The 23,152-nt window shown below is 43.8% G+C and overlaps 1 protein-coding gene across 5 annotated transcripts; it reads right to left on the bottom strand.

The window, feature by feature from the left end:
* Window positions 1-855: 855 nt before the first annotated feature.
* On the bottom strand, window positions 856-23,075 carry LOC113014533 (ankyrin repeat and IBR domain-containing protein 1-like). Of its 5 annotated transcripts, none has more exons than XM_080296608.1 (21): window positions 22,871-23,075; window positions 19,086-19,415; window positions 14,847-15,018; window positions 14,597-14,728; window positions 13,558-13,749; window positions 11,329-11,446; window positions 10,999-11,219; window positions 10,315-10,403; window positions 10,077-10,221; window positions 9,771-9,931; window positions 9,203-9,291; window positions 8,827-8,957; window positions 8,558-8,692; window positions 7,407-7,493; window positions 7,199-7,265; window positions 6,822-6,967; window positions 6,218-6,396; window positions 5,964-6,015; window positions 5,719-5,772; window positions 5,431-5,554; window positions 856-5,200 (listed from the first exon to the last, which is right to left on the bottom strand). In XM_080296608.1, exons 2-21 carry the CDS (start codon window positions 19,271-19,273, stop codon window positions 3,657-3,659), a joined length of 4,026 nt encoding a protein of 1,341 aa, XP_080152734.1. In that variant the 5' UTR covers window positions 19,274-19,415; window positions 22,871-23,075; the 3' UTR covers window positions 856-3,656. The 5 variants fall into 5 exon arrangements, with proteins under 5 accessions (XP_080152734.1, XP_026011913.1, XP_026011914.1 ...); XM_026156128.2 differs by having other exon boundaries at window positions 856-5,098; XM_026156129.2 differs by having other exon boundaries at window positions 856-5,095.
* Window positions 23,076-23,152: the final 77 nt, after the last annotated feature.

Here is a 23,152-nt window from a genome sequence, read left to right as displayed (position 1 = left end):
ATAATATATGTTGTCAAAGTGTCAACATTAGTAAACTATAACGACAGTAAAAACTTACTGTGTGTAAACTAAATAACAAATAATCAGAAAACGCTACAATATAGTGCAAACGTCTTGAGATATCCTTTCTACTTTGCTAGGAAAATGGATCTTCTTGACAGACATCCTTCCAGTGAAAAAGATTTCTGATAAGACTGACCAGTAGGTCTATGAACTGAAGAGCCAGATGCATTCCTGAGCTGTAAATAAAAACTGAAAGACCTTCAGAAAGCCTCAAGAACAGAGATCAAGAAGTTTGGCTGCTTAAAAGCAAAATATAAAGACAGCAAGGGGTGACTCAAGTCTTTTGCACAGTGCTGTGTCTTGTTTAAGTCTTTGGCAGTTTGGTCGTACTTAGTGAGGCTGAGATGCCGCATTGGATTTGTGCTGTAATAGCTGCATATCTAAAAATTTTCCTCCTGACAGATTACAGAAATAAATCGTGAAACTAATCAAACTGAACATTTTACACAATGAAAACAAATTAAAATAAGGAAAGCCTTCCCAAACCCCAAATCAATTTTAAAAAAAAGTAATAAAAACAAAAATCTAACACTTCTGTTCTCCTGATGTGCAGCTGTGTTAAGTTTTTTAAATAAATGCAGTCTAAACCTAAAGATAATGGGTTTACTTATCATTTCCATGTACATGCTAAGAGCTGTTGTGGACTTGACAGCAACATGAAGTGAAAAGACGTCAGTCTACCATGTACATTACGATAAATAGGAGACTAATCAGGGAACATGTTCCCTTTTCTTGCTGATGGAAGCTCAGAAATCAAAGCACTAAAACAAAAAAATAAAAATGTCACTGCAGTGCACTTTCAGTTCTTTTTATTGAGAGTAAACTTTGCACTGACACTTTCATTTTTAGTTTTGGCCACACATCAAACCCTTTCTTTTGACCAGCTGGGAATGTATCAAGTATAATCTGTGAGAGTGCAATTTCAATCTCTTAAACTCTGAAGATGTCAGATGAGGGAGCATTAAATCATAAACACTAATGCAACCGCTTGCGTGACGCCATCGATGCCACACACACACACACACACACAAAAAAAAAAAAAAAAAAAAAAGGGAATATTTAGCCGCTGTCCCTCCGCAGCCCCACCAAACATCCGACATTCGGCAGCATGTTTCTGCAAAACAAAGACGCAGCGTGTGCCCAAACACTGACGTGAATCCCCTCCATCCTCAGGGAGCGGAGCCTGAAATGTCACAACTGCCCTCACATCTCAGCGGGCTTCGTGCAATGCTATGAGCCAGCTACCTTCACAGTTCTCACTTTATCACTTCAGGTTTCAGAAAATGCTTAAAAATCAGTTTTAAGTGAGTCAGTTTGAGTTTTACAAAGGGTGTCTTTGTATTTGTTTGGCATGCCATCAAAGGACATTTAAAATCCCCACATTTATTCTCATTTCACTCCCCAGAGCACCAAATCAGTCCTCATCACAGCAGGCAGTGTTTAGTTCCCTTGTAAACATTGTATTTGGGCAATAAAGTTTAAAGATTTGAGGCTTGATGACATCCCAGCAGTTACATTTCCAAGGCGGCGTCAAATCAAAGTTCAACATTCACATAAAGTGTTTTTTGATCATCGTGGAAAAGCAGCGGATTCCTTCAGAGAGGCTCAAAGAGGTTTTTCATTCAGGGCTGAAAATGTGGGCGCTGCGACTCACCCGTGGGGGGGGGGGGGGGGGGACTAAACAAAATCAGTGTATTAAAGTGTTATCATCATCATCATCATCATCATCTTTCATTAAGAAGCATGTTTAAAAAGCAATGACACTAATAAATAGCAACAGATAAATACAATCAGAACAAAACAAAACAAAGAAAAAGGCACACAGATCCAACAACTCTGGTCTCAACAGAAAGAAACATCTTCTCTATAATTAAAGGAATAAAAAGAATCAAATACAGCAGAAACCCAAACCCACGTCCCATCGATTAGAGCACACTGCAGGGTGCTATAAGTAGTGGAAAAGATATGATAAAAAGTTACATAAAACCATAAAATGTGCTCACATTTACAGTATTTGTTATGCCTGCTTTGGCTCAGAAACCGCACGACTCAAAGAACCAGCTCACACGAGCACCAAACAATAAACAGATTCATGAATCAGTGCAGCAGCGTTTTAACAATATATTCTCATTTATTTTACAGTCGTATAAACACCGTTTACAACAGCTTCTGTGAAGACAAAACTTGTGAAAGTGGCTGAAATCTCGCTTTTTATGAAAAATCAGCTTGTTTAAATGTGCTGCAGGGTAAAGTCAAACTTTAAAACACATTGTGTATAATCCAAAGTGATAAAGCATATCTTAGTTTACCATCTGCTAACTGTTTACTCTTTTAATTGGTTTAACATTTAATAATTTTGATTGGACGACTTGTTTGAAGCACTTTAAACCTTTTGACTGTATTTTATTTATCAGGTTTAATAAAGTAAAGGATCATTCTGAAGTCAGTCTTCAGCTTAAAATGCCAAATTATTTCCTCCGTGATATTTGTAGTTTTTTTAAAATCAAAGCAAGTATGAATGATCTGAGGAGGTTAAATACTGGATATCATTATTCTCAGATTAATTTGATTGGTTGATGCATTACCTCATTTAATACCCACTGTATTTTGGGTGCTACGTGAGATCTGGTGCACTAGCCAAAGTGGCAGAAAAACACTGTAAATCTCTGCAGATTAAACATGAAGATGCATCTTTGATACAAAACATTTGAAATGTGCAGCGAGTAGCAAAAAAACAAACAAAAACACCCCCCCCCCCCCCCCCAGAACAAAAAAAACAAAAAAACAAAACAAAAAAAAAACAGAACTCAATCTGCTCTGCAAACAAGCACCCACTGAACTTCCAGCTTTATGGGCGCTGCTCTGCAGCTGGGGCTGGCCTCTGACCTTCACGTGCAGAGAGGTGCTGTAATAGTGTGACGTTTACGCAGCAGACTGTGCCAGTCTGCTGAAAAGAAAGATCAGGACTGTATTGGCACTAACACAAACAGGCACAGTGTGCATGAAGGTCCAGAAATCAGAATTAGGCCCTCTGATTGTACAGCACGCTATAAACAGGCTCCAAAGTTACAGTTATCTTCATATATTTGGCTCTTGGAGCTCTGAACTGGCTTGTGGTTGGGTTAGTGTGAGAATCAAGTGTAGTTAAATGAGGCAAGTTTGGATTTCAGCATGAACAGCACCAAAACTTCACCCTGAACAAACTTAGGAGACAAACAGAAGAGGTGGGGAATTAAATTAAAATAAGAAAAAAACTAAACTAAACTAAAACACGGAGCATTTTGTTGTGTTATGATATCAGTAGCTCTCCGTTCATGGTTTAAACACTTCAAAGAATAATTTGTCTGTTTTTAGAGCAGACAAAAAGCACTTAAAAATAATCAAAACGTGTATGACATCATCTTTCCTGGACAGAGTCCGCAGGTCTTTAAGTCCTCTCTAAATACAGTATAATACATACAGTAAACACTCCACCCCCCAAACACAGGCACCACCATCACACATCTTGCATCATCCATCAGTGCTTCTCTCTGATTGGTTTTCTTTCTCTTTATCTCGGCTCTACCTTCTCTTTCTCTCTACATCTGTCACTTTCACACTAGGTGTTCCTGCTCCGTCCACTCTTCAGGTGACCGGTCCTCCTCTAACTGAAGGACGAGGTCTGAGTCTCTCTCCATTGCCGGGGCAGTGTGTGCGGGACTGTTTCCATGTTGGGAGTGTGAATGCGGGTGTGTGTGCGCTTCGTCCAGCGACAGGTCAGCCACACACCCTGCATCCACACCCTCTTCTCCAGCGTCTCTTTTTTCCAGCTCCAGAGTGCTCGGCCTCGACGTCTTCACGCCCTCGGCTCCCGGTGGGCCCGTCGCCGACCCTCTGCCTACTTCCGACTCGCCCTCCAGGGGCTGCCGGATGGGGGCGGAGGTCTGGCTCTCAGTCTCGGTGTGTGTGTCGGGAGAGGAGTCTGTCTCTGTGGTGGGTGGGGAGGGGATGAGAGCCAGGCTCTGCGGGTTATTCTGGGGGTTTATGTTGTTGTTAAACCAGGCCATGATGTTATCCAGCAGCTGAGCGCTGGCTGTGGGGTCCAAGGGCTCCAGGCTCTGAGGGTCACTGGGGGTGAAAGGGCCCCCTGGGGGAATCACTGGTGAGAGCAGCAGCTCTGGCTCAAGCTCTGGAGATGGGAGGCACAACTGGGTAGGGGGCTGGGGGTCTGATTTAGGGGGACGTTCGACGGCGTAGGCAGCAGGGCGCTCTGCGGTGTAAGAGCTGCTGTGTTCGGGGCAGGGGTTGTAGGAGCTGTCTGGTTTAGGGTTGCTGTTGTACGTGGCTGCATGTTCCCGGCTATAGGAACTAGGATGTGCGGGGTTTGGAGCGGGGAGGCAGGAGGCGGCGTGCTCAGCCTTGGCTAAATATGCACTCAAATGGCAGGAAGTCTGCTCTTTGCTGTCATAACGAGGGTCTGTGATGGTGATATGATCGAGCACATATGGGGCAGTCAGTGCACTCTGATCCTGTCTGTGGCTGCTGGGGTTGCTGCAGGCAGGTTCAGTGGTGTAAGGAGCAGCATGTGTACTGTGTATGTATGTGTGGTGTGAGCTGAGCTGCTCCTGCGTGTTTGTGTCCAGGTCGTAAGGAGTGGTTATGCTCCCCAGTTTCATAAGGCTGTCTCCCAGCTCCAGCAGCTCTGCGCTGAGGGAGGGAGGAGGCGGAGGGAGGGGGAGGGAGCTGGATACACAAGGCTGGGAGGTGGAGTCTGTCCTGTTAGGCGGGTGAGGAGGATCCAGGATGGACGCGGGGAAGGATGAGCCTCTGGCTCCTGGAGGACCCTCTGTGTTGAGAGAGTGTAAAACAGCATCGACCAGGTCTCCCGCTGGAGCCGCTCTTCTCTCCTGATCCACCCTCCCCTCCATCCCTCCCTCCAGTCCTCGTTCTCGGCGCGACTCCTGCAGCGACAGCTGGATGGCCAGAAGGATGTTGGGATCGTCTTCGTCGAGCGAGCCGAGCGCTCTCCTGCGACCCTCGCCCCTCTCCGTGCCTTCTGAAACACGAAATGTCACATTAAAGCACAGACTGCTGTGCGTGGCTTGATTACAAATTGATCCCAGTGATCGATGGCTCTGGGTGCTTCGACTGGAACAGACTGATGGAGCAATAAAGTAAAATCCCATTTACTGGTTGTCTTGTGCACTGACAAGACAATTTATTAATATAGGCAGGATCCAGAACAGAGTGTTTGCCAATATACTGCCTGTACCGGCTGTATACAGAACAATAAATTAATGAACACTACACTGTATTAATCTGAAAAATTTTTTTTGTTAAATACTTGATATAAGCCAGTTATACGGTGCATTAAAATGCTTGCCACACCTGTGTTGTCACTCCTCCTGCTGGTCTCTGGTGTGTTACTGCTGCTTCTAAGGCTGTGCAAACTCAGCATGTCTCCTCTGCGCCGTGGTCTGTGTCTGCGACGGTACTGGATGTCAGCATAATCCTGCAAAGAGTTATTCGAGTTCTATTATAAGAAAAAGACAACTTGAGGGAGCTATTTTGTGTCAGGCAGCATCAAAATCTCAAGCACAGAAAACAACATTCAGCCCATCATGCTTGTCCCTAAATATGCCAAAAAAAACCAAAAAAAAAAAACTGGTGAATTACCTGCGACTGTCTCTCTCTCTGATCTGCTCCCAGTACGGAGTGCCGACTTCCCATCTTAACACACATAAGCAAACTATGTCAGCTGCTGCCGCCGCAGTCATGCATTAATACGACCTCATACACAAGTAGGTCACTAAAGCGGAGGTTTAGGAAGTAGCATTAGCGAGGCATGAGCCAAGATATTAGCAGAACGAAGAGAAGTTCGTGTTTGTGAGTGTGGTGTGACAGAAGGCGTTTGTGTTTACCTCAGGAGAAGCAAAGCCAAGGTACTCCCAATCCCACGATCCTCCAGGGTAACTGAAATGAATGTTAGCACACAATTACTTTTTTTAAAAACACATTTGAAGCAAACTAAACAACACTCAGCTTCAGTTTAAGTTCTTATGCCACTTCTTTATCCCCTGAATCCCTCTAAGTGGCTCTATGTAGTGAATTTGTTAACTTGAGCCAAAATTAGAACCATATTGTCTCTCTGTGCGTTGTGTGTGTGCTTTCTTACTTCCTGCGAGGAGGCTCTGGAGAGTCATTGGGAGCGACGCCACGGGCCACTGATGCCAAGAACTCCTGCCTCTTCTGCTGCACCAGGCGGGCCGCGCTGATGATCTTATGGCACGGCGTCCTCAGGTACGGACGGTTGACCTTCTGGGCCAGATCCTCTACGACCATCTCTAAGTCAGTCTGGGAGGACAAACAGAAGAAAGTGTTGAACACCGTCTTCCCCCCGTCAGACTGTGTAATCGTCTTGCAATCAACAGTGGTAGGTTGATCGTGCTGCTCAACTTCTGCATGACCACTTGGTTGCATCAAGTACTTACACTTGCAAAAATAGCGCAATCACTGATTTTTCCTAATAAGAGGTTTCCATCCCATTTATAATCTAGTGTGACTGAAATGCGAAAAAACCCATTAAACCGACTCTTTTGCGTGTATATTTTAACAGATGTACCCAGTCCCCTGTCCACCAAGGCCACAATACACCCCAAAATTTGTTTATGTTCTACACAGTTTACCCCTACAGAGTCCAGGAATCCCTGTAGGCACTTCAGGGGTGTTAGTCCTGTTCATGCAGAGGATGCACACTTGTTGGATATATATTAAAATACCTGCATGAGCTCAAATATCTCTTTCTGGGTGCTGCCTTGCTGGAGGAAGAAGCCGTATGGGTAAGAGCACTTCAGCACGCGCCGCGTCTTCAGCAGCTCAGTCACGCCGTCCTCAATGAAGCGTGTGTCTGGGGGAGTGCCTTCACCTGCAGAAGAAAAGACACGTGTTTTATAGCTAGCCATGACTTTAATGAGCACAGGATTAATGTCTTATGACCCGGACGCACCAAAGCTTGGGTGTGAGTCTGAAAGGCATGACCTATTTGCGCTTTGGCAAAAACAAATATGCTATTCTCGGGCAAACGGCTTGCAGCTGACAAGCAGTTTACTCAGACTTCTTTTGAATCCTTTTCATGAGATCAGTGCAGGACACTTACGGCTAATGAAGGCCCTGCTCAGCTGCTCCATCTTCTCTTTAGCCGTTTTTAGCAGCTTTTGTTCCAACTAACACACACACAGACACACACAGACACACACAGAAGAGAGAATACACACACCAAATGATCACGAGATGTTTCTCTGGAAGCATTTTAGATTTTTGAGCGAGGTTTGCATCGTTATGAACGTATCTGTCGAGTGTATTACCTTGTAACTGTGTTCATGGTTCTTGAAGCGAGTGTAGTAGTGCATGAAACGGTCCAGCTCCTGGAAACTTTTGTGCTTCTTTTCTGCCTGTAAAAAAGAAAAACTCTTACTTCATTTAAACTCCTCTGTGTGTGTGTGTTTACTCACTGTACTCAGTGAAAGAGACTGAACAACTTCTATATTTGTGTGAATACAGACTCACTCAGCTATACCTATTTAGCTGCTCATTAATACATATATCTAATCAGCCAATCACATGGCAACAACTCACTGCATGTAGACAGGGTCCAGACAACCCTTTGAAGTTCAAATTGAACATAAGAGCGAGGAAGAAAGGTGATTAAAGTGATTTGGAACGTGGTGTTGTTGTTGGTCTGAGTATTTAAGAAACTGCTGATCTACTCTAAGGTTTACAGAGAGTAAGAAGAGAAAATATCCAGTGAGCAGCAGTTCTCTATGTGAAAATGCCCTGTAGATGCCAGAGGTCAGAGGAAAAAGGGCACACTGCCATGAGCTAATAGGAACACAACAGTAACTCAAACAACAACATTACAACTACGATATGCAGAAGAGCTAAGAACAGGAAACATACATGCTCAGTGAAATTTGACAGAGGATTGAAAAAAATGTTGCCTGGTCTGATGTGTTCCAATTTCTGCTGCCAATGACAAAGTCAAAAATAACATGATAGCATGGATCCATCCTGGCTTGTATCAACAATTCAGGCTGGTGTTGGTCATTTAATGGTGTGGAGGCCCCCTAGTACCAAATAACCATCGTCGAAACACCACAGCTGCTCCATCCCTATATGGCCACAATGTAAGAGTCTTCTGATTGCCACTTCCAGCAGGATTATGCACCTTGTGACCTCTGTGGCCTCCAGTCACCAGATCTCAATCCAATAGAGCATCTTTGGGATGCAGTAAAACACGAGATTCACATCACAGCTGGGCAGGCAACTGTGTGACCCTATTATGTCAATATGGACCAAAATCTAAGAGCAATGTTTTCAGGGGGAAAGGGGGTCCAACCAGGTACTTACAAACTGGACCAAAAAATAGTGTCCAGCAAGTGTTTTTACATCAGCGGAAGCTTATATGGGATAAAGTGTGTGTGTATTCTCCATTTTATGAGTGAGTAAGTGTTTATACCTCTACAGTCATCTCTTTGGACTGCTCTTCAAGTTGCTGGATGACCTCATAGCGAGTACAGCGATAGTAGCCACCTGTTGATGAGCTGTGTTTCTTCCACTCCTCCAGACAGATCCAACAGAAGTCATACTTACACTACACAGAGAGAAAAACACCAAGGTTAATTTATTAGGAATAAAATTAAATACAGAAAAAAATTTTAATACACCGAGCAATCAACATTCATGCCTTTAAACGAAGACACACAGCAGACAGAGTTTAGTGTTTACCTTAGCACACTGCATGTGGTTGCAGCCCTCATTCTTCTGAATGGGAGACTTGCAGTTGGCACACGGTTTGGAGTTGGTCAGCAGCCACAGGCAGTTAGCAGCATCCTCATAGGCCTCGCTCACACCTGCCACTGTGGGAAAGCACACACAAACACACAGGTGGACGCACACACATTAGCAACATCTCTGCAGTCTAACACCTGGCCTGCAGACACATTCCGGCACATTACGCAAATATTAGTGACTTAAACACCTGCCAGCATCACATAAAATACAGCAGGCACATCCAGATAAGACGTCCTGACAGCTGCTCTTAGCTACCATATTGCTGGGCAGTTAAAGTTACAGTAAAACAAACAAAACAGCACAGGCATACACTCTTCAGGCTTCATCTCTGTGACTTTCTGGAGCCAGTTCCTCCACATCTGACAATCACATGGCTCGTGGGCCTCGCCAAGGCACTCCCTGCAGACACCGGGAGATAAAGAGAGAAGTTAATAAAGTCAAATCCAGCTAACCAAGACTACATAAGCATAAGAGCAAACACAGAATCCTAAGAGTTTCTGGGAATAAAGAAAACAGAAGGGAACACAAAAGAAGTAAAAGTTTCTGATAAAACAGATTTGGCTGGCGTGGTTTCAGATTAAGCAGTAATAACTCTTTTTTGCGTAGTAAGTTAGAACATGTGTATGCACATTTCATAAAACAATATTTATTCATGCCATTATGATCTGTGTGCACAATGCTGACGTTACTGCTCACACAGCAGCCTTTGTCCAGCTGCATGAACATAAAATGACTATAATATTTAGGTGTTCGGGTTAAATAACACACTAGCCTGTAATGTAACAGATCCAGACTTGTGTCCGACTTTGCTAAATTACATGTCAGTGACAGTGTCAATAAAACATGGCCATGTCTGAATCATAAATCCTGCAGCTTACCAGCAGAAGAGGTGACCCTTTCCACAATCAACAGCAGGTGAGGGCAGAAGGGGGAAGCTTGATGGGTCAGTGTCCCCCGGGCCCGGTCGGGTCAGCCTCACCGCCCGCTCGCAACGAGCTGCAGGACACCAACGGATGGATGGATTGTTCTCCACAAATGCCTGCAAACGGGGATGTTGGAAACAATGTCAGAGAACAGACAGGGAATGTGACGAAACAAAGAAAATGTCACTAAATAGTGCAACAAGAAACAGAACAAAGGCCCAGTCTTGAAGAGAAGGTGCAAACGATTATTTTGATTTCTACCTTGATGTCAAACTGCAGATAGCGCTGGTCCATCTCTCTGGAAACCACACTCTCTATCACATGCACAGGCACAAGCTGGTAGCACTCATATGCTGGACAGAAGATATTATGAGCATCTCCCTCCTGAATCTTTACATTGAGGAACCTGAGAAAGACACACACACAGAACTGAGCTAAAACACATCTGCTTCAATAAAAAAAACACACACGCTTACACACTGAATGTTCATGCGCGTACCCTTCCCAGCAGGCTCTGCAGAACTCGTGGCCACAGGACATGTCCACTGGGTCCTCAAAGACTGAGATGGAGCAGAGACAGATTCCACACTGCAGGGGGGACGGAGCAAATCAGTCACATGATTTCAAATTTTTATTTTTATTTTTATTTCTGTTGATAAGATTACTTCTCTTTGACATGTCATTTGACATCCTCATACACAGAGAAGAAATGCAATAGCAGAACCAGTTCAGGATGTTCTGTCTTTGATTAACTCTGTACTTTTGAGGCCACAGATTGCTGGACTGTTGTACTTTAGCCATATCAGACTCTCTGGCATTTCTTCTACGGCCCAAACAGCTTTTATCTTATTCTGCAAATGTTCCACCTCACAGGTCAAACATTCTGAAAACCTAACAGAAAACCTCAACGTTGATTTTCAGGCAGACTTCCTTAAGACTGACAGTAAACCAGAGGCTAATGTTTATATGGAATGACAAAGAATTACTGCTGATGGCCTTGATCCCCTTTTTAGTAGGATTAGACATTAACCTGCAACCACTAGATAAATGAGACATCGTTTTCTGCCTTCAAAAAGAAAGCGCACAAAGAGTCTACCCTGTACTAAATATGCCTTCATACATGATCTATTTTTCATCATGAATGACTGATGTTCTTATATTAACATATATCACCACTGCTCACCATGGCCAGGCCCTCCTCTCCAGGCGTGAGGCAGCTGTCGGTGGTAGAAGTGAGAGTGAGAGTGAGGGGAGAGCGTGGGGTCCTAGGAGTGCGGGGGGAGGGCAGGGTGTCCCAGGCGTTGTACCCGCTAGGCGGTGGGGTCGGCATGGTGACACCAGAGCGCTGGCAGCAGCCCTCAGCGTCGGACATCCAGGCTTCCAGAAGCTTTTCTCTGTCCCAGTCTGAGCAAGTCAAACGTTATTAGAAAGACTGAGACAAACGCATGCATCGTGACAACAGCGCTGCGAGGGTTACTTAAGGTCACATATGAACGTCAACTTTATGACAAACCATGTGCTCGAAGCAGGGCCTCTGCAGTGAAGAGGGGGGCTTGCAGCATGTCGGCTGTCTCTACAATCAACATGTCCTTCAGCCTGCGCAGATCCTGAATCTTCAACCCCTCGTAAGGCTGAGAGGATACAGAGGGGGAGAAATGTTAGGAAGAGAGAAAAACCCGCAGTCAGAGAGAAGGTAAAAGATGGAAACAAAAACAGAATATAAAATATAAGACTGAAAAATGCTAAAAGAAGTGAAAAAGATAATGTGGAAACGATAAAAAGGACTGGGATGTGGGGCAGTCGGGGTTGGGGGTGGAGGTGGGTGAGACAGATTAAGCATTAGCATGGATTTGGCTGCAGGAAGGAAGATCAAAATGCTATCAGCTGGCAGCAGCCGCAGCTATACAGCGGTGCTGGTGACCTCGGTTTAACTGGGACTCTGAGAGACGTGGTGTGTGTATCTGTGGATCTGTGTATTACTATATACGTGTAAGAACCACTGTAAGTTGTGGATTGTGAAGAGAGAACATCAACAAGGGACAATCTGGCCAAGAAGCTGGAGACCCAAGTAGAAATATTCTAAAAATCTATAAACAGTGTCTGCACAAATGCAGAACACAAAACACTAAGTACATTTCAGGTTGGACACAGTGTTGAAACAAAATCACATACATGACCTTCAAAATACAGACAGCACATTTCGCCCCCAGATTGTTTTAATCTACACAGATTAGCAATGGTGACCTCACTGTCCTAAGATATATAGTCTTGAATCTGAAAAATAAACACACTGTACAAGTTCATGAGGGCAACCATCTACCTCTTTATCTTCACATGATTTAAATTTGACCTGCTATGCTTACGCTTATTTTCTGTCATATTCATGTTACAATGATAAACGCTTATGTTGATGTCCAAAGTTTCAAATAATGAGGTCAACGTGCGTGTAAGTAATCCGTGTAAGCCTAAAGCTCAGGATTCAGAGTGCCATAAACGCTCTGCTTCACGGACAGAGCGCCTAATCTTGGATCTTTATGATATCAGTGGAAACTGATAACAATTCTCAATATGGTCATCTGAGGCACACAGCTCCGACTGTGAGACAGAAGCTCCTCGCCGTTTCGTTTTTTTGGTCACGATGGGCAACCACTCAGAAGAAAGCCGCCTTAAAGAGAGAGGAGCTAAAGCAGCATGTTCCAGGCAGTAGATGAGCTTAAGTGCTGCACAAACATAAAATAAATACACATTATTCTATACTGTGAATTAAGCAAAGCTATCCTTGATTAGTGCTGTGCCATATCATATAATGGCAATAATACCGGTATAAATTCTGGGCTTGTCTCATTGTGCAACAACACAGACAAGCAGACACGTCTGAGAGCGAAAGCTACGTGTCATTCTCTGATAACAATTCAGTATCTAAAAAAGGAGCCACTACAGTACTTTGCAAAATATGCAAGAAACATTAAATTTGTTTCACCAATTGAGGCAAAACAAACCATTGAGTACAACCAGGCTATGAAGAAATGTGAGGAGCAGATACTAGCAATCAAAACTTAAATGACTGCACCGAGTCCCGCTGGAGCGCTCACTAGCTGCACTCTATATGACAAGAAGACCAAGCTGTGGGTGGAAATTACTGATGCATTTATATGGTGGTAAATGAGGGCTTTAAGCAACTGGTTAAAAAGCTTGACCCAAGATATTTTTGTGCTTATGCCATGTCACTGCTATTGTACGTTCATGCTGCTGCTGCTGCTCTGAATCAATGGCAGTAACTTAATGAAAAAGAAGAATGGAAATGCTATTCATTTCATTTGCACTAATAAATGCTGCTACCTGCAATCACAGATAATCTGCTATTCAGTATTTTGTTTTCTCCATTATCACCAAACCCTAGCATAGATATAGTCCACAAGTGAAAATAGGGAGCTGGAAATGCTCCACCTAAAGAGTAATCTGGTGTAATCACATTATTGCCATACATTTACCAGTCCTCATTATCTTCATAAAACAAAAAGTCGAACCTTAAATCTGATAAATATTTCAATTCTTGTTTGAATTTTTACACAAGAGTTGTTTTCTATGCAAAAATATAATCATAAGATCTAAATGAACATGCTTGTGCACAGTAAGGATACTCCTTGTCAAGCAAATGTTTTAAAGACTCAACAGTGACTAAAAAGCTTAAAAATAACTTAGGCCAGCAGGGAAACCCTACATCGGGTAACCACGGTCTCACCTCCTTGTACTGCAGCAGGTTGGTTTCACCGTGTGCGTCTGTGTGTGACTGCTGAGCTGAAGAGGAGGAGAAAACCATCTGCGACTCCAGGCTGAGGGCCAGCTCGGTGTGGTGGTGCCGCTCGGCGTGATCGCATGGCGTCAGCTTGTCTTCGTCCTCCACAAAAAGGTCCGCCTCACTCTGGATCAGCAGCTAGAGGAGGGACGAGGCAACAAAAGGAAGGGGAGAAAGAGATAATAGAGAGAAACAAGAAATTAAGGCACTTTCAACAAATGACGCAGAGGAAGGAAGAGGCAAAGACAATGGGAGCAAACAGCAGGAACACAAAGGGGAAGATGAGAAAACAACAGGACAGGAAACCAAAAATATGGGAAAGGGGAAGAGATGAAAAAAATTACAAAAGGAGCAAAGGCAGACAGTGAAAGAGATTTAAATCAACAGGAGTCAAAAGACAGTTTTTGGTAAGTATAGATCAAGAAGGTTGAAGGAAGGATGCAGAAGCCAACGGAAAAGTCTTTAAAGTTTTTATCTTAAAAAAATCGAATTTCTGATTTTCACAGGGTCGTACATGTGAGATTTATGAAAACTTTTATTCCAGAAGGTTAATTTTCTGCCGAAGTGCTCGTTTGAGCTGGTAAAATACAAAACAGATATACGAGGAGTTGGCATAATTCAAAATCATTGGATTGTAGATTATTTGACTGTTCCAGTTACATAAAATACAGATCACCTGCAGAGAAAATAGGTGACCTTTGGGTAGTGACTACACATGCAAGCATTCATACAGGGTTAAAAGAGTCTGTTACTTAACAGACGTATCTGTATTTTACTGTCATTACAACCACTTCATATTCAAAAAGTGTATTTTAACTTTGAATCAACTAAACCACATTTTAAAAAAGGGTTAAATTATTGTTTTTTAAGCACTGCCCTGCTTTTTGACCTTTGGTTGAAGGTCAAACCTCTTTGTTGGACTCCAAACATTTTCATATGCATGAAAAACCCTGGAGTTTGAATAGCGTCCAAGACTTTGTCTCACCTCCACACAGCTCTTCATGCCTGCAGCGGCAGCATAGTGCAGACAGGTGCTGTGGTGGTTGTCGGTGGCGTTAACATTAGCTTTCTCGTACTGGCCTCCCTCTAGCCTGGCCCCAGTCCAGTTCAGGATCATCTGGTAATGGAAAGACACACCACATGTGTCAGCTGTGGCTTCATAGAATGCAGTTTATTCCCACTACCATGCAAGCGTAGACACTAATCTATATTTGCCCCCCCCCGTGCGTCTGTACCTGCAGGCAGTCTGCACGGCGCTGCTCGTCCCTCTGTGGTCTGGCCAGTCGTGGTGACAGCGCTCCCTCTGGCAGCAGCAGGATCTGTGGGCCTTGGCACAGCACATGCAGGCAAGTCTCATTGTGCACATTGCGCTTGTTGGGGTTTCCTTCTTTGCTGAACAGGAAGGACCTAAATGATGCAGACAAGAATGAAGAGATTAGATAAAAGAGGGTAAAACCGGTTCAGAGGTATTCACATGTGAGGTGGAAAGAGAGGAAAGGCCTGACAGTAACAGGAGGAAGGCTTGAAACAGAGTCAAAGAGAAGAGGAAGATGAATTATGGAAGTAAAATGGACAGTGAAATGAAGAGACAAGGTAAAGATGGCATAATATCGACTATTTCTGTTTAACATCTTTGAGATAATGGACATGCTGGCTGACGGGTGTGAGCGCAAACACATGCACACAAACACACACACTTAGCGGGTGATGGATGTGCCAGTTGCTCTGGGAGTAAGACTGTAGCTGCAGTTCTGTTTAGTAAAATAGTTTCCCCTGCTTTATGTCTGTGGAAACCTCCATTTACTGATTACCTCTCCACTCTTTTATATGCCTCAGCACCTTTCCCTTTTCAAGTTTCTTTTTACATTTTAAAAACCAAAGTCTCTTTTTGTTTTTCCCCCCACACCTTCCTATTTGCGATAAAGCCAGCGAGGAAAAACAGATTCTTTTTCATCAGCGGCACAGCACAAATAGTGTTGCACATAAAATGATTCTCTCTAATGCAAATCCAATAAAAGGAGAAGAAAAAAATAGGATGTCACAGGATTGACAATTGTAAGGACACCAGCTGAAAAGATTTTGTAAAGCCTCGCCCTCTCTTGCACAATTTGGACACGGCAGTCGATGCTTCTGAATTTGAAGTTTCTCAGTGTGTAGTCCTTCAGTCTATTCCTCCACTGCTGCCCTGCTTTTCCACTTTTGACCCTCTTATCCTGTCAGCCACAAGCCCCTGCAGCTTCTCTCTAATGACAGTGCACTGCCAATTCATCCGCACAGCAATAATCACTAATTATTCCCTCCCAACCCCAACCCAATACCCCCTCCACCACCACCACCACCTCGACACACATATGCATGCACAAATCCCGATGTTCAGGATGGATGGCCCTAATATAAGCAGGCTGTGGGGAGGTCACATGTTTTGTGTTGTTGCTGTGAAGTTATTAGTGGAGGGCAGGAAACCTCAGCGGAGCGTTAAAACTAACTACTTTGTCGTACACATGGCTGAAAAGCAAATCAGCTTGAGGAGACTCAATGCGTCCAAGATATAAATAAAAAAATAAATAAATGAAGTCGGCAGTTGAAATGTACTCTTTTGATTCTTTCAACAAAAGAAAAACAAACTGTTCACAATGACGTCCGAGTTGTTATTTACATATTTTTTCCTGTGACTTGTCGTGGAGGAAGGGTTACACTTCCTGAACTACACCCAGTTTTCCAGTAATAGGTCTACTTGAGATTTTCCAGTTTGCACTTCTCACGGGATTACTTGCCAATTCGACCCACAGAGACGACTAGCAGAGAGCGAATAAACACGAAGCAGATACGTGTTAAAAATAATCTGAAACAGACTCTCCATCCACCAGCCCACGCTCGTCCTCTGTGAGTCTTTATTTTGTCTGAGATTTCTCGGTTGTCTCTCTATTGCCACTGTCCAACTGAACTGCTGGAACAAAGAAGCCTTTCCTCTGATGCTTATCAGGAGCAGAGCGCTGCGTTCAGCACGCCTCTCTGGCCCATTATAGGTTAGTAGGAAGGAACACAAATAGCACATGGATTGATTCACTGTGTTATATTCTCAGACGCATTAAGCAGTTGCCGAGTCTCAGTTTTTTTCCACCTCCTTTAAACACAAACGGCCGTGTGCACACATGCAGATAGACAGATAATGAACCCCCCGCCCCCCGACCCCCCGTAATCATGGTAAGAAAGGCTAAGAGAGAGGACAAATGGGAGGAGGAGGAGAGGAGGAAGACTACTGAGTCACTGAATCAGCTGTCATGGTCAAGGCCAGCAGCTTGATTATCTCTGCAGGAGGTAACAAAGGCCCACTGGTGTGCTGCTTGCTATATTTTTCTATAGTTTGACCCCTTTTCTTAAGGCTGTGTTTGACTTAGTGACTCTGTGGTTTTTGTCAGTCTGTTGACTTGATTGCTGTTGATGGTGCTGTCTGTCTATTTCTGCGAACTCTTGTTTTGAGAAAGTGTGCAGGCGGTGAAACTCCTCACAGCACAATAGCCATGCAATGAATTCAAATCTTTTAATACTCTTAAAGAGGAACTGTAGTGATTTAGCACCGCACTTCATTAAGCAGAGAGACTCACAAGAAAGAGCTTTAAAGGAATGTACACAAAAGCGGATGGAATTTCCCAGTAAGACTTGCATAGTACTGGAAACACACAAGCCTTAGATCAGATCTGCCTCTCCAGCATCCTTATCAACTTCTCAAAATTGTAATACAAGCTTAGTCCACATACTCTGTGAAGTCTATGAAGCTTTACATGAGATGACCTGAACAGCTGTATTTTCAGACATTAGGAAGCTTCGTGCTGATGCAAAAATATTCTAACAAGAAGCAAGAAATGTGCCAGTGAAGCTAAAAATACTGAAATGTTTTAGTTACTTTATTTACCAGGATGTTGCGTTTGTCTTTGACTTCACTACAGTGTGAATGTCTCGCTAGTTTCTCTGTAATTTCTCTCACCAGATTTCAGTTTGTGGCTATTACTGCGTGTGTGCGAGAGAGCAAGCAGGCGGGGCACAGTAGAGCAAGCAGCATGGTAGCAGAGCAGGAGTGCTACTTGAGTTTATGACAACTCGTTAGCCTGCAGCAAACATCCAAGAGGTGTTAATTTGTCGAACAACCAAAGGCGGACAGATGCTGGAAGCTACTTAGACCACAAGTAGCTCAGTGTCTGATTTATAGAGGAACCACCTAAGGCCTCAATCACACAGGCCTAGAGATTGGTCAGTGACCATCCGGTCAACCACCGTTCACAAAGGAAAAATTTGTTGGCAAGAGGTAGTTTGAAGCTGCTGCTTTTTGATAGGTGAAATTTGTCGCAAAGAGGATACTGCACTGACAGCCACTTTTCAACTGCTTTGGTTGCTAGCAGGTTTGTGCGATTGCTTGTAGTTTGTATGAAAGATGCCGACTTGTCTGCAAATGCTTGCAAAGTGACAGTGAAACTGTGAGATGTGCGATGCAAAGTGAGACTGACAGATGGAGACCAGAGACTCTCCCATCCCCGCCATCCACTGTTCTTTCTGTATATTTAGGGCTGTGCAGTTTCTATGTCTGGAATGGTGATTGTACAACTTTTACACAGAAGGCTACACTCTCCACTTCTGGTTTGTGAAGCATTCTCAAGTGTCACTAGAGCTCTTAAGAGTAAATACCAAGTGTTTACAGACAAGTCGGCATCTTCCATGCAAACTACAGGCAATCTGCTATCAACCAGAGTAATCACAAAGAAGTTTTCAATGCAGCACTCTCTTTGCGATCAATTTCCAGCAACCATTCGCCAACCAGTCAGGGAATAACATTTTTCCCTAGCGACCAGCAGGGAGCAGCAATCAGTCTCGAGGTCTGCGTGACTGAGGCCTAACAAATCCAGCAGGACCAGCTCGTTTCAAAGACAGCAGGGGAGCAATACTTAAGCCAAGTTTTCTTCTGTGCTGAATAACACAAAACAAAACAGAATGACAGAGAAAACAGCTGTTGTGTGCACGGTCAGCCTAGAAATAGCAGTTCTGATAACAGGTCCCGTGAACTCATCGCGTATTAAAACAACAACAAAAAAAATAAAAATCAGAACCTTTAACGAGACTCTCAGAAGTGCTCATTCAAGCCATTGGTCATTTTTGAGATGGTGGCTTGCAGTTTTATATCTTACAAAGTAAGTGCCTTTAAGGGTCTAACTACATTTTATTTCCACAGCTCCTCATGGCTAATGCACTTTCCCCGCTCCCTGTAACATCATTTACATAATCTTACAGTATATATGCGACTGGCGTCTTTGGGCCTCCGCACATTAAGTGGCCTTTCTTGCCATCAAAGGCAATTACAGATATGGTGATTCTCAGAAATGTCTTAAATCTGACATGCTGCTAATTGTTATTCAATTTAACATGACTCACTGCCCTCCTAACTGCACTGGATAACTGCTGCATTGCATGAGACTGACTTTTACCTGAGCAGACGTGTCATGGCGTGGCGGCACACATAGTGCATGGGTGTGTTGTGCTGGTACTGCTCTCCATACGATGCGTTTGGGTCCAGACCATCCCTGAACTGAGGGTTGCCCTCATACAGCTGCCAGGCCAGGGCCTCGTCACCGTTCACAAGGGACTTGCGGAACTTGGTGGCTGTGTTTCCCATCGCTTCGGGCTCGCAAACGGCCACCTAAAACGAAGCTGTGGCCAATGCCTCACTACTCCTCTCTTCCTCCTCCTCCTCTTTCTCCACCCCCCCGTACTCCACAGGTCACGACTTAGAGCAACATGGTTCAGCGTTTCCTTCCCTGCAAAGAAGAGAAAGGTGGGAATTGGTTAGAGAGAAAATGAAGTTGGAAAGAAGGAATAAGAGCAGATGAAAAAAAGGCAAACAATCGATTGAGTCCATTCATTGATTAGCTGTGTGTTAGATGGACAGATGCCATTTTATAGAAAATAGAAAAGAAAACAGAGAGACAGAAAAAAAAGACAGTTGTAAAGAAGCCAGGCCAGAGGGGAAGGTTGATGATATCCAAGCCATTGATTTGTTAGTTGGTTGATGAAAGACACAGTCGATATTACCACAACTGACCATTCTGGACCATTGTGTCCAGTTAGGTCACTGTTGTAAGATAAAAAAAAAAAAATCTGCATGTCTTCGACTGTTTACATGCTCTTCTGCTACTGAGACTCTGAGAGTGTGTTAAACCATGCAGCACTAACATGCTGGACCCAAACCAGTTTTACTTTGGCCCTCAGCCGCTAAACGAAAGAATCACAAGCGTCATAGCTATGGCTGCCCCAGCAGAGCTTACTCTCCCAGCAACAGCTTATAAACCTACTGCAGATTCACAGGTTATCAAAATATAACCGTTGGATTCCCACCATTTCCTTAAAAAGAAAAACTGGCCTGGAAAGCTTCCCCCCCCCCCCCATATCTATCTATATATCTAACCTATATATATCTATCTATCTCTATATCTATATCTATATCTATATATATATCTCAAGCAATATAAGAGATGAGAGATATGGGACACAAACAAACACTTCTGTCCTTTCACATATTGTACATTATCTCTGCTTGATGTACACGTCTTCTCCACCTCTCCTTCTTTCTCTCTCTTACTCACAAACCTTACACAGTTTGGTGTGCCTTTAACACACGGTATTACATGCTGTAATGAGTGGACTGTGTAATGAGTGCATGGGCCTCTGTGTGTATTGCGCTGTTGAGGGTATCATTACAGTCTTCATTCTATAGCCATCTGTCTGGCCTTCACAAAGAGCCTCTTTTTAGCCCGGCTACAGTTGGCCGCTGGCTGGCCGGGCTCTGGAACATTTGAATAACATGGCTGACTGCCTCCCTTTTCTTTGCTGTGACAGAAAGGGACACAGACAGGAAAAATACACACTGACAGACCGGTGAATAATAGCCACTGCAAGTTCTCTCGTGATGCACACAGCAGACCGGATCTTGTGTGTGTTTGTGTATATCTGGAGGGAGGTCGTGGAGGGGGTCGTGGGGGGGTGGTGGTGGTGGTGGGGACTGTAGTTAATAGGTCAGTCTGTCTGTTTGGCTCTGTTTTGTGCATACTGGTTTACTTCCAGTTCACTTCACATCTCCACGTACCTCCCTCTCTGTCTCTCATACTAAATAAGGACAGGAAGTTTGGACATGAAGGAATTTTGGAATTCCAGCGATCACAAGTGCCGCTGTTCACAGTGGAGTGCAGCTATTGACTTTATTACACATCATTCGATGGTGGGGTGGAACTGAGGCACAGTAAGTGTTCCACTGCTTGTTAACTTGGCACTCATCTGCTAGGCTGAATTTCAGAGGCATGTTTTATGAATCACGCTTGAAAGTCAACAATATTTAGTTAGCCTCATAACACAGAGCTACTCAGAACAGGCCTCTGATACATATGGTCTTCCCCATTTTAGGCAATGCAATAGTTGTGACGTAATGACTCATGAGCTCAAGAATCCTAAACACATGAATCCCGTCAGATGACTCCCACTAACAAGGACTCAGTCATGGTGCTCGAGCTTCTCGGAAACCCAGTCAGCAACACACCCCCATTTAGACCAAATCACGCAAAAAAAGCAATTTATGGTGAAAGTTTGGAAAGAGTCTGCAACTATTGCAACAAAACAAGTAATGGATTGCTCTTTGCTTTCTTTTTTTTTTTTTTTTATAGACAAATGAATCACTTAATATCAAACAAGATTTAATGTCATTAGGATTTTGACTAGCAGTTATTTTTTACTTATTTATTAGCAGTCTAGTCTCATCCTTAGTCAATAAAATGACAGAAAACAGTTGTTTCAGTGTCATAAATTGTAAGATGACACAAAAAAGACTGTCCTTACTGACCAGTGATTTATAATAGCATTCATACCAGCAAATCTGAATTTTAGAGAAGACAGAATATGGCAGTGTGTGGCTGAGGGACCGGGTTGTGGATTATTTTTCTGCTGATCCAATAACTGACTAATGATTTGAGATCTAATTACAAAACAGGCATTCAATGCTGGGTTTCAGTCAGTCCTGTTAGGCAACAGCTTAAAAGGAAAAACCATACCCTCTTTCCCCTATAGTGTGGGGATCAAGTTGCTCGGTTATGTTGGTGGTGGGTTGGATGACAATGCAACCATTTGTAGGGCACACTGGGTCACTGAACAGTTTAATACGCATGAAAATGATAATAATATTATTTAAGTCCAACTGAAACACCTATTAGGAGAAATTTTGGACTGATGCAACAAATTTAGCATTATCGTGTTTATCAAAGCTGGAGGGATGGAGGGCCTTCCCGAGCATTTTACAGCCAACCCCAAAGAGTCCTGAAGCTGTTCTGAAAACACACACACACTTTGTTTGAGGGTTTCCTTGAATTTGCCAATCTTACGTTCCTCTGATTTTTAGGTTTTACCAGTTATGATGTGCTGCAAACTATTGTGAAAGTAAATTCAAAGAGGATCAAAGCATTTACGTTCAACCTGTCACAAGCCTAATTTAAAGCGATCGCTTTAAATGAAAAACAAAAAACAATCAAACACACATAAAACATGACAGCCACTGGAGTGTTGCTGCTGTTATCAAAAGTTGCTGTCAGCTGTAACACGTCAGTGGTAAAACCTACCCAAACTCTGGGCAATCAAGCCACTCTATAACTGCTGCGGGACAATGTATGGTCGTTAAAAGGGGCATAAAACTTGTGAGTCAAAGGCAGAAGCTGCGTTACAACATTAATAATAATAAAAATAATACGATAATACAGCGCGACTGACTTCACTAGCAGCTGGGCATTTTACCAAAATTAGCTGGGTCGCCGTATATCGGCTAAATATTCAGGTCAGACCTCGTGTGGGTGTCTCCGAAGTGTGTCAGCATGAAATGGAGCACAAAACAAACAGTGGCCGACTTCTCTCTTCATGTTTGTGTCCATGCGGCCCCTTGGTTAAAGCTCCTTTGTTCAGCAACCGTACAGTCTGCTTGAATTACTACCCCAACTGGGAAGCGAGTAGTAGGTGTGTAGTTTCTGTAATGCTGCCGAACAAAACGCTTTGCCGGTAGTTTTAACGTTTTCGCAGGTTGTGGCGGCGCCGCTGGGAAGCGTTAACACCCAGTGCAGCTTACCTTTCTGCCGTTACCGACGCTAGCAAAGCGTCTATTTTCCTGTCTCAGGTTAACGTTAGCGAGATATGTTAGCCTCAACTACCTACAGCCGGGCAGCATCTCCGTCGCTCTACTTACACGGTCGTCTCACTTGGTCACTACTTCATTCGGAAACTTGCATACATCCAGGGACATTATCCTGTGGCTGTCATTCGCATCCCCGGCTGCGGTTCCGCTGGACCATCCTCTCTGCCACCGGACCCGGTGGGGACAATGATGCTGTTGCCGACAGCGGAGGGGCGAGACTGACTTCGTTCTCTGTGTTGTTGTTGCTGCCAAAGGGAAAAGCGTGTTGCGCATGCGCAACACTACCTGTCACGCAGAGAGCTTTCACCGGATTGGTCGGCTATCTGCGCTCGC

The sequence above is a fragment of the Astatotilapia calliptera genome, chromosome 22, assembly GCF_964374335.1.
Source record: "Astatotilapia calliptera chromosome 22, fAstCal68.1, whole genome shotgun sequence".
NCBI lineage: Eukaryota > Metazoa > Chordata > Actinopteri > Cichliformes > Cichlidae > Astatotilapia > Astatotilapia calliptera.
This window is presented reverse-complemented; position numbering and strand designations above follow the sequence as displayed.